The 18,113-nt window shown below is 37.7% G+C and overlaps 1 protein-coding gene across 2 annotated transcripts in view; it reads left to right on the plus strand.

The window, feature by feature from the left end:
* Rngtt (RNA guanylyltransferase and 5'-phosphatase) overlaps positions 1 to 18,113 on the plus strand; it is a 331,478-nt gene that overhangs the window by 86,230 nt on the left and 227,135 nt on the right. For both annotated transcript variants that reach the window (XM_004628220.3, XM_023711882.1), the window contains one exon: positions 16,885 to 17,020. In XM_004628220.3, coding sequence (XP_004628277.1) covers positions 16,885 to 17,020 — 136 coding nt within the window. The remainder of the gene's footprint in view (positions 1 to 16,884; positions 17,021 to 18,113) is intronic.

Raw genomic sequence — 18,113 nt, forward strand, 5'->3', positions numbered from 1 at the left:
CCGGCATGTGGTGCTGGGGGATTGAACCGCGGTCCCTGTGCTTTGCTAAGCTTGTTCTAAGTAGGTGCTTTAGACCACTGAGCCATCTCACCAGCCCCTGTGATTGATTCCTGATCCAGTGCTGGGATTGCAGGTATGAGTGCTGCACCCTGGCCCTGGGGTCGGTGATCTGCATTACAGTGTAAGGAGGGGAGAGGGGCTAGCTAGCTGCCTGAGCTGCTGCTGCTCTCTTGCTCTGCCTGCCCTCTGCCATGTGCTACTCTGCCTTGGAGCCAGCTGAGTATGGTCTGAAACCTCCCCTGACTGTGAACTAAATAAACCTTTTTTTTCCCTTCATTCTGGGTATCAGGTATTTGTCCCTGCAATGAGAGAAGAGTATCTGAGACAGCCTCCAAGTGCTGAGATTACAGTTGTGTGCTACCATGCCTGGCTAGAACTCTTCATTTTATAAAACTCATCTGGGCATAGTGGTGGATGCCTGTAATCCCACTACTGGTGAGTCTAAGGCAGGAGAACAGTGAGTTCAAGGCCAGCCTGAGCTACATAAGAAGTTCAAAGGTGACCTGGACTACCTAGTAAAACTGGTTTGAAAAACCAAAACAGCCCTTGAAACTCTGCACCCCACAGTTATTGGGTATGTCATTTTAAAAGTGGCTTGCCAAATAAACATTACTGGGTTCTGGGTTGTTCACTTCTCCTGGAGTTAGATTCTAGGTTCTTCTCAAACAAAATTGAATGAAATGAGCAAAAAGCAGTGGCAAAGTTTATTTTATTTTATTTTTTCCATAATTTTATTGGGAAACAAATAGCAATGAGACAGTTTCAAACCAAATTGGTAGGACAGTTTCAATAATTAACACATTGCGTAATTCTTCCTAGTGGTTAATTGCTGTACAAGATGTGGACATGATATCCTATTTACAAACACTATCAGAACAAATCCTCTATTCACTAAAAGAATGTAACTATATATCTATCCTAACCATTTTGAATACTTAGATACAAAATAGACATTCATCTGTATCTCCTTTTTTGTTAAGTTCCGTTATTTGAATATTATAGGTGTGTTAACTCAGCAAAATATTCTAAAAGAGTCCAGTAGCCCATAGTAGTATTGGGTCTTCCACTTCACTGGCAATGTCAGAAATTGTTGACCTGAGTCCCCTACAGCTCAACATTAACAGCATGGCTTTACTTTTTGTACTTCGTTTTTATACTTTTCTGCTGGATGGTTAAGAGCAAGGTAAAGCAGGACTTATGCACCAGGAGTTGTAGCTTTTGGGTCTGAGAAGGTCAGTGAAATCCCCTCACAATTTATCCTGAGATACCTCAGATTGTAGAACTTTTGTCAGTGTCAGCCAGGTGGATGAATCACGGCCATTGCTTGGCCAATGTGTTCTCTGTGAAAGGCTGAGAGAATGTTTTCTCTCCATGTGACTCTGCTTAGGCACACTCTACATCATTGATCACTTTCCTCTTTGGCCCCATAATCTCCTTGATCAGAAAATTTGGAATACTACCGAGTTACATGATGTTACAGTACAAGTTCTCAAATGTCCTGAGTCTTAATTGACCTTGGAAGGCTAGGGTCAAAATGTTGGCTTTCCTTGCGGCCCTCCTTTTTCTCTAATTTTGATCTGCAGACTTAGGTTGTTAACCCTCCAGAAGACAAGCTTAGTGTTACTACCTTACAACCTAGGCTGTTAAGCTTAACCTCACTATCTGTCTGAATATCAAACATCTTAGGCATAACATGGAACAGGTATTTTTCATCAAGTATTGATATGTTGAACTTTAAGTCCCTACAGAATTTGATGAAAAAACATTTAAAAATTAGAATATATTTTAAGAAATAGGCATAAAGAATTATGGCAAAGTTTATTTAAAAAATAATCTTTAATATTAGTGTTGGCAAATGAACATATAGTACATTTATTTATTCAAGTTATATCAACTGTGAATCTTCTCAATTAAAGTTGATGTTGGGCATGATGGCTCACAACTCTAATTTCAGCCCTAGGGAGGCTGAGGTAGGATGATCACTCTGAGTTTGAGACCAGCATGGGCTATGTGGTGAGTTCAAGGACAGTTTGAGTTACATAATGAAACCCTGTCTCAAAAACAAAGTAAAACAACAAAAAGCCTGAAACATCTCACACTAGATTTTCAGGCACTTAACAGTCTTTGACCTTGAGGTGATTATTTGTTGTATATAGTAGATGTATATTTTGTGGGAAACTTGGAATGATAATTTCAATAATGATATAGGAGAAATATAACTCCCAATCTATTAGATTTCAGATGTTCTGAGTTCATGTCCCCTGAAACAGAAGAGTGATTTCCAAAGGACAAAGAAAGTTAAGAGTAGGGAAGGTTTATTAAGAGAACAGAATAGCTTCTGAGGGACAGGAGAAATCTCAAGTAGTTTACCTCTGAGGCACTTTCTCCAGGAGTTTTGTAAAGGGCATAATCACAAGCGAGTACAAAATCAAAAGATGGGTACAATGTGGGTCCAACTATAATCATCCAATAAGATTAGAGGTATAACCTCTGTGAATCCATACTTCCACTGCACATTTGTGAAGTCCATTTGTTCAAAAGGTTGGTTCAGTTTTTATATTTCATGTTTGATTTTTTGTATCTAGTTGATCTGTTTATTTGTGATGTATTGAGGTTTGCCATCACAATTATGTTAGGACTTATTTGTTTTTCCATATTTGTTGATATTTGTTTTATATAGTTGAATGCACTGGATTTGTTGCATATATATTTATGATTATTATCTCTTCTTCTTGAATTGTTCCCTTTACAAGGATATAGTGACCTTCTTTATCTCTCCTCTTTAGTCTTGACTTGAAAGTCACTTGTCTGCAAAGGGTTCTTTGCCCCATGGAATTTTTTTTTTTTTTTTGGTACTGGGGATTGAACTCAGGACCCTGTGCTTGCCAGGCAAGCACTTATTCTACTGAGTTATCTCCCTGGCCCTTGCCCCATGGAATATTATTTTCCTACTTTGCCTTTCAGTCTTTGAATTTCTTTTTGGTTAAGTATGTTTCTTATATTCAGCATATCATTGGATCTTGCTTCTTGATATATTCCCTCAGTTTGTTTCTTTTGTTTGGTGAATTGAGACCATTAACACTGTTGGTTATAACTAATATAGATTGATTTATCCTTGTAATGCTGTTTTCCTGTTGTTGGTTCACTTTTTTCCAGTTTGTTTATTTGTTTACCTTGCTTGAACTTATTCTTTTGGGGTTCATTGGAGTTATAACCTTGTTATCTCTTTCTACAATGTCCTTCAGAACATTTTGGTGTGCTGGTTTGTTGTTCATGAATTTCCTCAGGTGTTGTTTGTCATGGTAGTATCTTATTTCTCCTTCAATTTTAAAAGATAGTTTTGCAGGGTACATCAGTTTGGTTTGGGGCTGAGGAGATAACTCAGCAGCTCAAGTGCCTACCGGGTAAGTGCAAGATCCTGAATTCAATCCCCCGTACCAAAAAAAAAAAAAAAAAAAATGTTGGAGGTTGTTTCCTTGTAGGGCTTGAAATACATCACTCCAAGTGCTCATTGACTTGAGGGTTTATGTTGAGAAGTCTGCTGTGATTCTGATGGGATTTCCTCTTTAGGTGATTTACATCTTTTCTCTAACAGCTTTTTTTTTTTTTTTTTTTTTTTTGGTGGAACTGGGGATTGAACTTAGGCCCTTGCGCTTGCCAGGGAAGTGCTTATTCTACTGAGCCATCTCCCCGGCCCCTGTCTAACAGCTTTTAAATTTCTGTTCTTCTGTTGAATTTCTGGAATCTTGACAATTCTATGCCTTACTGTAGGGTGTTTTTTTTTTTTTTTTTTTTTGGTGGTGATAGCAGGGGGTGGGGGTGATCATGGATAACTGGAGTTCTGTATGCTTCATTTATCTGTATGTCAAATTTTTTCCTTGCCAGGGAAGTTGTTTGCCATGATGTCCATGAACAGGTTTTTTTTTTTTTTTGCGGAACTGGGGATTGAACTTAGGCCCTTGCTCTTGCCAGGGAAGTGCTTACAGCTTTTTTTTTTTTTTTTAATGTTATTTGTGCTATTGCCTGCTTTTTTCATTGACTCTGATTCATGTTATGTTATTCTTTTTTGCATCATCTAGCAGCTGTTGGATTGATTTCTTGTGGTCCCTTGATATTTTTAAGAAATCTTTTTTTTTTCACGATTGCTAAAGTGCAACCCTGTCTTCTATATCTGAGATTCTGTCCACACATTGGATCATCCTGCTACACATACTTTCAATGAAAGTTTTAATGTCTTGAGTCCGTTTGAATCTGTTTTATGTTTTCTATTTCTGTCCTGTGTTGAGCATTCATGATTTCCATAAAAGTGCTGCTGCTGCTTTCTCTCTCTCTCTCTCTCTCTCTCTCTCTCTCTCTCTCTCTCTCTCTGTCACTAAGCATGTGTTTCATTGTGGTCAGCATTTCAGTAGTTATCTTTGTAATTATTTCTGATATGATTTTTTTTCCTACAGCCTCTTTTTCTTTTCTTTTTTTAAAAAATATTTATTTATTTATTTATTTATTTATTTATTGTGTGTGGCCAGTTCAGCCCACCAGGGGGCGGGCTGGCTGGCATGTGGTGCTGGGGGATTGAACCGCGGTCCCCGTGCTTTGCTAAGCTTGTTCTAAGTAGGTGCTTTAGACCACTGAGCCATCTCACCAGCCCTACAGCCTCTTTCATTTGCTCTGTTACTTCCAATATTACCACTTCAGAGGTTTTGAGATTATCCTGCCACATTGCCCCTGAGTTTGCCTTTGGTGAGCTGGACTTCTGGGGTTGCATCTTATTTAAGTGTCTTCTCATTTTCTTCTTTTTTAGGTTTGATTCCTGGATTTATGCTAATAAATTACCCATGGCAAGTATCTTTATTGCTCGTATTTAGAACCCTTAGGAAATAATTATCTGTTAGATGTATTTTCCAGGTGTAGCAGATGTTTGGGTTTTGAGTTTATGGCAAGATCCTGTATCTCCAATTTCTTGGGAATGGAAAGTTATTGTCTATTTGATCCAGCCTGTGGCTCTTTGGCACTGTTCTGTGACATTTTTTAATGACTCTTAGGCAATCTCAGTCCTGGTGTACCAGGAAAATGAAAAGTTAGAAGAAATGTGGCACTTTGGCTCATGTGGTGCAGTCAACAGTAATAATAGCATCAAACACAGTCTAGAAAGTGACAAACCGAGGTAATTATTAATTTGCCACCATTAGCTGTTCGAACTGGATTTGTGGTTATATAACAAAATTGAAAGCAAGCCAGAAAATTATATGTAGTAAAGTAGCCCTTAATATGCCAATTTTACCCTCAGGGGAAAATTCGAGAGCGGTTAACAGAAACAGAAAAAAAGAAGGGAGAGAAGCAAGGCTAGAGGACAAAGGAAAAGCTTGCAAAAACTCGGGAAACTGGTGCAGAAAATAGGAGGGAAAGTGAGAAGGAAGAAATAAAAAGAGAGCTTAAAAAAAACCAAACAAACATAGAAACAATGTTTACACTTATAAAAACTGGGACCAGCAGTGAAGAGAAAACAAAGCTAAAACAACCAACCAAAAAACAGAGTGAGAGAACAGCAACAACAAAAAAGGCCACTTAAGGTGTGTCTCTGCTGTTGTTGGCAAACTGTGTGGAAAGAGTCCAGATTTGTGTTGATTAATCCCAGTAAACCAGCAGTAGCTTTATGTCAGGGTACTGGTGAATCCCAGTGAGTCTGCACTGCATTTTCCCTGAAGTTCGGGCTGGCTTCTGGCTGTGAGCTGGAACCAGCTCTGTTCAGCCTGCAGCAGTTGGTGCATCTTCTGTGGGCTTTAACTCAACTGGGGCCACTGGATGATGCCAGCAGTTGTTCTGAGTTTGGGGCTCAGTTGGCCCCTCTCCAAGACGGCTCCCATCCAGTAGCCCTCACCCAGCAGATGCCAGTACCCCGTCATGGCTCACCAGCTGCTATAGTCCTCCACATCCAGAGCTTCCTTCCACTGTTATATCTGTTGTTCTGTGGAGACCTATATGGTGGCTAGTTATCACTATGCATCTGTAGGTTTGAGATGTCCCCCTTGCATGCAGTGAGTCTAGGCTCAGGGAGAAGGTGCTGCCTACCACCTTTTACTTCGTTCAAGTTTTTCTTTTTGCTTTCCCTGTAGGCTTCAGTTTTTACTTCAGGTGGTGCAAGGGACCCACTTCCATCTTTCTTCTCTTCCTCTATATTGTTATAATTCAGGGTCTTGACACCAAATCTCAGAGAGGCTTTTCTCTGCTGCTTACTCTGCCATTTTCTCAGAAGTGGAAGCATTTCATGATATTTGATGAGGTTTTTTCCTAGTATGCTGCCTTATTTTCAGGAGTCTTCATTGCCAGTGCTGTTGAGTTTAGAATCAGGTTATAAGCTCTGGAACTATAATTTCCTTCGTAAAGCCCCAAGCCATAGCAGCTTTACTACTAATAGTTCATGTAAGCAAATTAAATAGGTTCTTAATTGTTGGATAGTTTGGAACAAATATATTCTTCATCTTATTATATATAGTACTGTTCTTGATTATTTATATTGTGTGGCATTACTTCTGTGGACTAGCAGGGGAGATTATAAAAACTGACTTTGGGGTCCTTTGCTACATCAAACTCTTTTTTTTTTAGCAGAACCTGGGGTTGAACTCAAGCCTTTGTGCTTGCCAGGGAAGTGCTTATTCCACTGAGCCATCTCCCCAGCCCCAAAACTCTTAATAGTGTTGATTTTTATGTTGATGGAAAGCTTTGCATAAGACTTAAATCTTATTGGTTGATTCTTTTTGGGTGCTTACTGGGAATTGAACTCGTGACCTTCCACTTTTTAAAAAAATTTTATTTATTTATATGTGTGTGTGTGTGGTGTGTGTGTGTGTGGGGGGCCAGCTCAGCCCACCAGGGGGCGGGGCTGGCTGGCATGTGGTGCTGGGGGATTGAACCGCGGTCCCTGTGCTTTGCTAAGCTTGTTCTAAGTAGGTGCTTTAGACCACTGAGCCATCTCACCAGCCCACACTTTCGTTTTTTGAGACTGTATGTCACTACTACTTTGTGTAGCTCAAAGTAGCCTTGAACTCATGGTGATTTCTCTGCTTCAGCCTCCTGAGTGCTTGGATTTTAGGCATTTGCTGCCACACCCAGTTTTGAAGGGGTTTTCTTTTAAATAGAAATAGTTGTGACCTCGAAAACAGTTATTCTGTTAATATAGATAATCATACCTAATGGTGTGAAAAGACTTGGAGGATTTGAAGTCTTTATGGTAGGTACCTCCTGGTCATCAAGGAGGTTTTCTGATGAATTAATTAAATTTGAAATAAAAGTTAATAGTCTTTTAACTGATAATTTTTTTATGGATAACATTTATCAAGTACTGTTTATTAAGCTTAAATAAAACTTCATGAACAGAATACTATAGAAAATTTGTCGTATAAAATACAACATATAGAGATGTCTGCACTTACCTAGAAGACATTTAAATATCAACATCTTCATTGACATGGTGCTGGGCTATTCATTATGTAATTAACAGTCCAAGATAAAGGACTAGTTAGACAAGATTCAACACTTAAATTTATGGGATAATGAAAGGGCTTTGCAGTTTAACATTAAATAATGTTATTTACTGTTTATGATGTATGTACGTGATTACAACACAGAGGAGCTGTGGGCTTAAAAGTGAATGGGAGGCCATAGAACTTTAATAGGGTCTGACTCATGACTTTAGATTGATGTGGTGTGAGGATGAAGGAAGAACTGATCCTTTTGAAGAAGCCTGCTGTGCCTAGAACCAGTGCATCAGAAGCAAAATACCTGTAGGATTGGAAGCACTTCTGCTGCTGAGTGACAGTTTTGATGATTTTTGATGATAGACTGCCAAAATTATATTTTTGTTTCAGTGATTGTTAACAGTAACGATGAACTAAAACTGCTTAGGTGGTGGTGTTACTGCCTGTACATGTTCTTTCACTTGTTAATGGAAAATAGGATCAGAACATGAATTTTTTGTATTTCTAAGAATTTAAAGTACAGTTGTTCTTTCTCTTAATATCCTTTTTTTTTATTTTTATTTTTTCCTTTTTTTTTTTTTTTTTTTTTTAAAGGAGTTGAAATGTTAACTGTGTCAGGTAAACAAATGACAGCCATTAGTTTGAAATCAGAACTCAGCTATAGGAATATATTATTTCATCATTAAATCTTGGTTAGTTTGTGGAAGTGATGCAAATGACAATGTTTTAAACTACCTGAATTTTTTTTGAGATTCTTTCACTTTGAGCTGTATTTCCATGGAATTTTAGAATAAATGGTGGTTACGTTCCCAGTTTAGCCTGTAGGTTTTACTTAGTCCCTAAGAAAGTTAATTTTACTATGTATATCTACTAGGAAAATGATAAAATGTACTAGTAGAACACTAGTAATTAAGTAAATGATATCTAGCTATATTTACAACATAGGATGTTCATGAAAACTGTTTTGAGTAGTTCAAAAATTCTTGGGGCACCTGGGTGTCTCACACCTGTGATCTCAGCCATGGGAAACTGAGTCAGGAGGATTGATGTGAGCTCAAGACCTGTCTGGGCTACTTAGTGAGTTCAAGGCCAATTTTAACTATACTGTAAGATTTTGTCTCAAAAAAACAAAATGATTCTCTAGGGACCAAATGAAGTTTTTCGAGGTGACTATTATTTTGTTGAGTTGGAATAAAAACTTACTACTTTGAATTTTGCGTGATACAGGTATTTCATTAGGTTTGATCAGAATTAAGATTATTGAATGAAACTAAGTAAAGGAGATAAAGAAGAAGTCTTTCTTTTTCTTATTACATTGTGGTAAAATGCACTTAACATAAAATACTCATTTCTTCTTTGCTCTAAAGAATACAGAGAAACAGGAAAAAAAATGGTTTAAATGAATATGGGGTCATTATGCAAAAGTAGTGATCAGAGATAAAATTTAATATTAGCCAGGTAGTAAGAGATAACAGGCAAAGTTTCATAAGTTCCATGGGGGAGGACAAAAGCCCAGGTTTGGAAGTTAGTTATTTTTAGAACAAGTATTGAGAGAGATTAATGGGGCAGAGCTCATCAACTGCTTATATCAGGAAGGCTTATAAATGATATCTTGGAAAGCGACCCTGTAACTCTAAATTTTCTTTGTGAGAAGTCTTGTTACTAGAATTTATTTGTGTATACTTCTACAGTCCCAGGAGTTAGCTTTTGGGGACTTGTATGAAGTACTTTTGGGAACAGAAGTGAGAAGAAACGTAGCCAGTGGAGAAACTACAGACGTTTGACAGTAGATTCTTGTGAGAGAAACAGGGAAAGTTAACTCTGGGTCTGGCATTATACAGTTGTCTATTGAAGGGTGAAAAGTAGATGTCATGCCTTTTGGTAGGAAGTTAAAATATAGAAATAGCTAGTATTATTTATGTAACCCTTGGTGTTGAAGATGTGTTGGGAACAAAATGGGGTTTACGTCATAGGCAAGTTTAACTCACTTGAACTTAGCTGTGTATAGTGATCAACAACAACAAAAAGCCAGAATTACACCCATTAGTATTTTTGATTGTAAACATTAACAATCAACTTTAACTAATGTATGCAAAGAAAAATATTTGGAGGCTTTCTGGAGTGCCAGGCTTGGAAAATGGATAGGGCTTGAGGGTATCCAGCAGTGAGGGCCACAGCTGAGATACAGGCCCAGGAGTGGATTCAGTAGGAGGTCACAGTTGGCACTTGCCAACAGTGTCTCAGTGGTTGCTACACACAATTCTTCAGTTATTCCTTTTCTTCTGTCATTTACTTAATGGTATTAGAAAAGGAAATCCTGAGGCTATTTCCAACCTATTGGAGAGAGGGAGAGAGATTTGGGCTTTTGATTTCTATTGTAAAAAACTGAACACGTAGTATTGTTTTTTTCCTACACAAAATAGGACAATTTTTCTTTCTTCTTTAAATGTCCAATGCATTAGTGAATGAATGTGCTCAGTTTCTCAAGCTAGAACTTACAAGTCATCCTTGACATCTGTTATTCTCTTGGACCCATGTCCGGCAAATACTATTACAGACATGACTTTATTTATTTATTTATTTACTTATTTTTGGAACCGGGGATTGAACTCAGGCCCTTGCGCTTGCCAGGGAAGCGCTTATTCCACTGAGCCATCTCCCCGGCCCCCAAGGCAAATACTATTGTTCTGTAGTCTGTCCCTCAAATATATTTAACTTATCCACTTATCTATAACCTGTCATTATTGGTAGGTCAGGACTCAAAAGTTTCCCAGGCACAATGCTTCTAAACTCTCTTCCCTTTGGCCCCACGTGGAGCCAAGCCCAAAACCACAGAACAAGTCTGCCTGACTTTGACCTGGGCAAGCAACCACAGAAACTCTCCTTTGTTAACATTGAAAGTCCCCCACAGACCAGATAGCCCTGCCAAGATTAGCTCTCCCTCAGCTGTTCCAGCCCACAAACACCCCCACCCCCAACCTCTTAAAGCCCTGTGTTTTACCTTGTTCTCTGCTGTCTTGGTCCGCTACACAGCCAGCCCGCTTGTTGCCCCCAATAAATCTTCTACTTGTGTCAGAATGCCTGGTCAGATCGATTGCATGGGTTCATACCTAACATTTATGGCTCTGCGTGGGGCCAAGGGGGGGGAGAGTTGGGGGGCATGGTGCCTGGGAAATTTGATCCTGACCTATCATTTATCACTGCAGTGTCTGTCTCTGTCTGCCTGCCTGCCTGCCTGCCTGTGTCTCTTTTTTTTTTTTTTGGAGCAGAATGTATTTATTGGGGGACAGAAAAGCTCCTGTGTGAGAGAAGGACAGAAGGGGGGCTTAAGTGGGTTGTCCCCAGGATCACTGTTGTCTTATCCACCGTCATTACTCATGTTCTGGCACAGAGGCCTTGTAGTTTCCCCTGCCTTCAGATGGACCTGACCTTGTCGGGGTTTGGCAAGCTGGTGGTCTGCATTTACTGACCTGTTTCTGAGTACCAGGCCATTCTTTTATATCTGAATATCGGCGGAGCCCACAAATTATAGTTCCCTGCTCCCTTGGCCCTGTCCTTCCTGTTGGGTTTTTTAATTTTGGGTCTCTAGAGGGGAGGTGGGAGAAGAGACTTCCTGTTTCCACTTTAAGGATGCAGTTTTTCACTGTTACGAAATGTTGTGATAAACTTCCTTATACATACAGGCTTACTTAGCAAGTATTTATTTATTGATTATCTTCCGTGTATTCAGATAGACTGTGCAAGGCATATGGTCTGTAGGAAAGAAGAAAATAGATAAGGTCTCTGCTTTCAGAGCATGAGATACAATTTTAGAGGTGTGATTGATCAGAGTTGGGTCTGAATTGGTGATGAGATTAAATCATCAGATAAGAAATTGCTCAATAGGGAGTTGTCTCAGTAGAATAAGAGCTTCCCTGGCAAGTGCAAGGGCCTGAGTTCAATCTCTGGTTCCGCAAAAAAAAAAAAAGAGAAAAGAAATTGCTCAAAAGGAAAGAACAACTGGGATGGGAAAGGAGAATTGAAGGAAGGAGAAAAAATATGCGCGTGTGTACACACACATAGCTAAGATAATTGTATTAATTTCTATTAGTTCATTGAAAGGAACAATTAGTGCTTATATTTTTGATCAATTTTGCATGCCTGTATCTCCTAATTTGAACAAATATTTGATGGTAACAACATGTAATATAATAATGATTGTTAATTTCCTATCATCTTGTGAAATTCTGTATCATTTTTATTCTCTTTAAAATAAAAAGGAAAGCAAAGCCAATTTTACTTTGAAGTTAATGGTAGGAATGTGAACTAGATTTTATGGTGTTATTATCAGTGTTTTATTTTGAAAGGGATATTGGGATACACTTTGTGTAATTACTTATTTTCAGGGCTAGAGCTTTTAAACTCAGGTCCATATGCATGCCAGGGTCAGACTCCTATCCTTTTTAAAAATTTCATTGTGAAACATGATCTCATGAAGTAATCTAGTCTGGGCTCACCCTAGCTACAAGTAATTATTTTCTATCAATTTTCCTCCTTAGATCTAGGGAGATAGCTCAGTGGCATAAGCACCTGCCTGGCAAGAGCAAGGTCCTAAGTTGAATCCTTGGTATCACATGCTGTGCCAGCTTCAAAACCCTGGGTGCACTGTGCCAGCCCCAAAACCAGATGTGGTGGTGCACGCCTATTATCCAAGCACTGGGGAGGCTGAACAGGAAGCTCACTATGAGTCTGAATTGTGCAGTGAGATCCTCTGTGTGTGTGTGTGTGTGTGTGTGTGTGTGTGTATAATTATTATGATGTAGTTCCTAAATTTTATTAGTATATATTTTAGTGTTTTACTTGATTATATATATCTCATAGCTCGGTGCCAGAGATTGAAAGATTTGTTTCTAGTCAGGCTGGAAAACCTAAATTTATAAAGTAGTTTATCAGTTTGGCTTTTCTGTAATCCGTGTAGCTTTGATATATGCACTTAATACAAATGAATCAGTGTTTTCTAATTCTGTGAATTTTTTATTGAGTTAATTAAATTTATCTTTTAATGAGAATACTTATAGAATAAATACCTATAAATCTGAACATTAAACTTGCAATTGAGATAATTTTCTACTTAATAAGAAATTATATTGCACTAGTGATTTGCATTCTGTGAAAGTATAAACACAGTTGCGTCTCTGGTGGTACATGAGATGGTTGCTTCTTTTAAAATAATCTGGTTACTTTCAAAGACTTTGGAGTCCTTTTTCTCTAACACGAAATAGCTCATTCCATTTTGTAAGTATCACAAAAGGAAATTTGGAATTAGAATTCAAGCCAAAAAAATTATAGCCTAGCAACTTGTTCCAAAGCCTGAAAATTTATATGTGCGTGAGAATCACTTAAACACCAACTGCTCAATAATTTCTCTGCTATTTTGCAGATGTAAGCTGTGTTTCCAAAGAGCAATCTTTTGTAAAAAATTCTCTTCTCTAAAGCCTTTCATCCTTAGTCTTTAAAAATCTGTTGATATTCATGTGTACATAGATAGTATTTCTTTTGAACTGATGAAATAAAAAGGAAAGTCTGATAGCAGGGTGTCATGGTTACTCTTATTGCTGGGACAAATACCAGATACTCAAAATGAAGGAAGGAAAGGTTTATTTAGCTCATAGTTACTGGACGTTTCAGTCCATACACAACTGGCTCCAAGAAGAGTGGCATGTGGCAGAGGGCAGCAGTTCATGTGGTGGAAGGCAGCAAAACAGCTAGAGCAAAAGAGAGGAGTAATAGCAGTAATAGCTACAGAGAGCAAGTCTCTGTCTCCCTTGAGTTGCATTCAGGCTGTATACCCAAGGCTGGGTGTAGTACTCACACCCATAATCTCAGCAGTACTAAGACCCTTAATCCCAGCCTTGATCAGGAATTAATCTCAAACTCTAGAAGTCCCTGCTCCATGACTGCATGAGGCTTTGGGGGGACAACTAGACACAAACCATAACACAGCGTATTTACACTTACATCTGTCTCTATCTCAAGTAAGAGTACCAGGCCTCTGAGATTTAATATTTATTCTGTTTTAACATGAAATTTAATTCTGAACATCTGGGTTAAAGAAAAATAATTTTATTATACATTTAGAAGAGGCAAACCATTTCTTTTTCTTTTTAAAATTTTAAGTTTTTAGAAGCATTTTCATCTTTTCCCATTAATACTTATTAGGTTAAATTATATTAATTGTATTAAATTAATAGATTAAGTTTAGGAGATAATGGATTTAGTAATACAAACCGACTTACTAATATGTTTTATTGTGATTTTAAGTGTCCTAGTATCTTGGCTTTCTAAGAAAAAGATATAGTGCTTCCCTAACTTGTTTTCTATGAATATCTTTTTATTGACTATTGATCAAAATACTGATCTTGGTCCTTAAGCAACATGAATTGTGTAGCTTTAATATTTTTATAGATGATAGTATAAATGCTTTTTATTTGACTTTTCTTTATGTTGACTTAAATTCCTTTTGAAAACTATTCTCAGGATATTGCTTCTTTTAAGGAACCTAAATATGTGCTACCCACTAGGAATTGGTACTTTGATAGAGAATATAAGCAAAGTCCTGAGAACTGAGTATTCCTGTTGGTATTGAGCCTGCTGCTGGCTTGGCATTTCTCAGATGCACATTCAATCTAAACGGGGGCTGATTTTAGTGAGACCACAGTCTCCACAGTACCAGAAGTACTGCTGTTACAATATATAGCAAGGGCCTAAGCAAACCATTCCCTGTCTGAGACCTCATGGGGTTGTGGGAGGTAGTTATTTTAGGGATAGCAAACACTAGCATGGTAGCCCCCAAATGTCAGCCCTTTAGGCTTCCTTATTGCTATTTCCCCCTTTGTTTGCACATTTCTTTTACCTTAGTCATTTGTCCTCACCTATACCAAGCACATATACCTTGCTCTTTTAGAGAACTTACGACAGATTGTCCTCCAAATTCTGTATTAGCTTTCATCTCTTCATTTAATGTTTCTTGTGCCACCTGATCGTCATTTGCTTCAGCTTCATTTTTCTAGTTGTTGCTGCTTTTTTCTGACATATCTCTTACCTCTTGTGGGTAGGGGTATCTGATCAGTGTTCTCCATTTTCAGGGGTACACCTAGGTTGTCCTACTTTTTCTCATTGAACACTGGATGACTTTTTTGACTTTATCCTTATTCTTACCATCAGTTTTCCTCATTGTTCTCTGAAGAGTTTGGTACCTAAGTATGGTCTTTATTTCAGCCTCGAATCTGGCTGTTATTTATTTGGTAATCTAGACTCTCAGTAATTTCCTGAACTTTAGCCTATGTAGACTTTATTTTTTATATAGTGTAAAGTAGAACTCCACACTTGATATGATTGATGGAAATCAGAGATGGTAACTTGACTATTGAAGAATGATAGGTTGTTAAGTGTCTAAATTTCCACCCATATACTGATTGGGTTATATACTATAATACCGATTAGATTTTAGAATGTAAAGACTAATAAAAGTTCTTGTGGCTTGTGTTTAAGAATATTTTAATTTTACAGTCATGAATGAGAAGAAAAATGGTTCCTGAAATTATATATTGCTATTTCATAATAATGATTCAGAGAGGAATTAGTTTAGCTAACTGGTACTGGTATGGTATAAGGAGCATTTTTGGATAGTTTGAGATCTGGCTGTTTGCAGATCCCTGCTTTTTTCATTTTGCAGTAGAAAAAATAGTATATAGTTCATATAACTATTGAACCCTAAAATGCAATTATAAGTGTGTATATGAGTGTTTTATAAACTTTGTAAACTTCTGATGTTTAAGGTCTAATAAAAATTAGAAAGACATTCCCTTTAAGATCCCTCCAGACTCACATGTATAACATCGTATTGTCTCCCAATTGTGAGCAGCTGAAAGAGTAAATAAAATCCAAAATGTACAATAGATATTGTGAAATGGGAAGAAACTGTTCAGAAGGATAGAAAAACTGGGAGGGGGGAAAGGAGAAGAGAAGAAAGAGAAGAAAGCCATAAAGGGAAAAGCAAAAACAAAAAGACCCCCCCCCAAAAAAAAAATTACACATACCCCTCCCCCCATCCATCCACAAGATAGTTAAGATAGTTATAGCAAGCCCTTCCTGGTCTTATCGCAGTCCAGGAAGTTCATATTTGTAATCCCATGGAAAAGTTACAGATTTCTAGCGAGTTAATTCCAATCTACCACTGCCAGTGCAACCCACAGTGAGAATGAAGGCACTAAGGCATATTGGTAGTTATGGGGGGTCGAGGGGTCCTAAGTACAGATACGATAATGGCTAACTGAAACAAAGGCCTCCACCCATGGCCAAACCCAGGTTTTATTAATTTGTGAAGAAGGGAGTGGCTTGAGGATGAGTGACAGAATGGCTGGAAGTCCATGAGTGCTGTGAGCTGCGCTACATAGGAGGCCTGAATCACCTCTGCAATATGCAGAGAAAGAGTGATTTGCATGTCACAGTTGAGGTAGTATGTGATGTTTCAGGGTCCATGCTTCAGCTCCAATCTGTAATTCTTTATACCCTAGGAAGTCAGCTTCAGCCATTGTCCATCCCATCTGGCTCACATGTTTTTTTGGGAGCTAAGTGTGGTGGGATAACACTGCTTTGTCACTTTGCTTCAAAGACTATATTAGCACTTCGGCTGGGCCTATTTGCATTGCTTAAAGCCAGTTGGGGGGATAAGGAAAAGTTCTGGTCAGTTCTGTACATAGTGGGGATGTAGGGCCAGGTTAGCCATAATGGAGATAATTGTTCTTCTTGCAAGGAGAGTCCTCTAGATGGTCCTTTACAGATAGTTTTTTTTGGTTTTTTTTTGATGGACTCGGGGATTGAACTCAGGCCCTTGTGCTTGCCAGGCAAGTGCTTATTCCACTGCGCCATCTCCCCAGCCCCTAAAGATAGTTATACTATTAATTTCTCTCAATTAATGAAAACAAAGTTTTGTGCTAATATTTTTTTGACAATTAAATGCCTAAATCTTGTACTCTGAGCCACGGATTTAAAGATGATAACACCCAATGTCTTAATCACTGTTACTCTCTTATTATCTTGTTTTGAAATTCTGTTTTTGTTCTCTTTAAAACAACCAAAAAAACATAGCTCATGAGGTTGCTCTTGGATATCACATTGTCTCCATATAACACATTTCCTCACACTGGTTTTTAATTAAATTGTTATTTGTGGTATTTAATTTGCATGATAGTCTCTAGTGTACCTTTTTACAGGAAGAATGTAGTAAATTGAAGGACAGCTAGCTCCTCTATTGTATCAACCCTGCTGATTCTTTATTGTTAATATTACCTTTTTAATGTTTCATGTATAGATATATGATGTTAATTGATGGCACAAATGAAGTTTTTATGATCGATAGAGACAATTCAGTGTTTCATGTTTCAAATCTGGAATTTCCATTTCGTAAAGATCTCCATATACATTTATCAAATACTCTCTTGGATGGGGTAAGTATTTTTTCATACATATATTATATATTTATGTATAAATTAAGTACTGCTTTTTTTCTTTCTCATATAAGTGGTGGGTATTTTCCATTAAGAAATGTAGACTTAAATCTAATTTTAATCGGATGTTATCTTCTACTTCTTATCTACGCTTGGTTTGAATTAATGACCCTTTAGGGATCTGCCAGTTTATTCCTGAAGAGGATTTTGAGATTATTTTTTTAGTGGGGAAATTATTAAAGATGAAAGTTGAATTAAATGGATGTGTATTGATGATTGTCACCATCAGAATAAATGAACAAAAATTAAATCTTTTTTCTTCTTTGTATTTTTTTTTGGGGGGTGGTGGGTACCGGGGATTGAACTTAGGACCCTGCGCTTGCCAGGCAGCCTCTTATTCTATGAGCTATCTCCCTGGTCCCCTCTTTTTTGTTACTGAGAAAATAATTTTCCTTAAAAAAGTCTAATTTTATATTACGTTATTTTACTTGTCAGTTGAATTTTAGTTATATAGTACTACTTAACACCTTTTTCTTCAAGCTCTTTAGCTGTAAACCTGTTTAAAGAGAATTGTGTTGGGGCTGGGGATAATAGCTTTAAGCCTGAGGTCCTGAGTTCAATTTTAAGTAACCCCCGCCCCCTCTCCACAAAAAAACTAACCAATTAAACAAACCAAAAAACCTTAGAGAATTACATTTTTGAAACTGACCACAGTTAATGTCATAGTTGAATAGACATAGTGGCAAACACCTGTAGTCTCATCACTCTGGGTGATGGAGACAGGAGAATCAGAAGTTTGAGTCCAGCCTAGGCAACTCAGTGATTTAGTGAGACTAGTATCAAAATAAAAAATGAATTGGGGTACTCAGTCCCAGAACTGCCAAAAAAAACATGTTAAAAAAATTTTTCTTTTCGCAGTCCTCAACATGACAAATACTGATTCACTTTAGTAACTTTCATAGTAATCACAGCAATTTAGAGCATAGGTTCTTTTTTTTTTTTAATTTTTTTTTATTTTTTATTTATTAGAGAGAGAGAGAGAGAGAGAGAGAGAGAGAGAGAGAGAGAGAGTGTGTGGTGTGTGTGTGTGGCC

Source organism: Octodon degus, unplaced genomic scaffold, assembly GCF_000260255.1.
Source record: "Octodon degus isolate 3935 unplaced genomic scaffold, OctDeg1.0 scaffold00022, whole genome shotgun sequence".
Classification (NCBI taxonomy): domain Eukaryota; kingdom Metazoa; phylum Chordata; class Mammalia; order Rodentia; family Octodontidae; genus Octodon; species Octodon degus.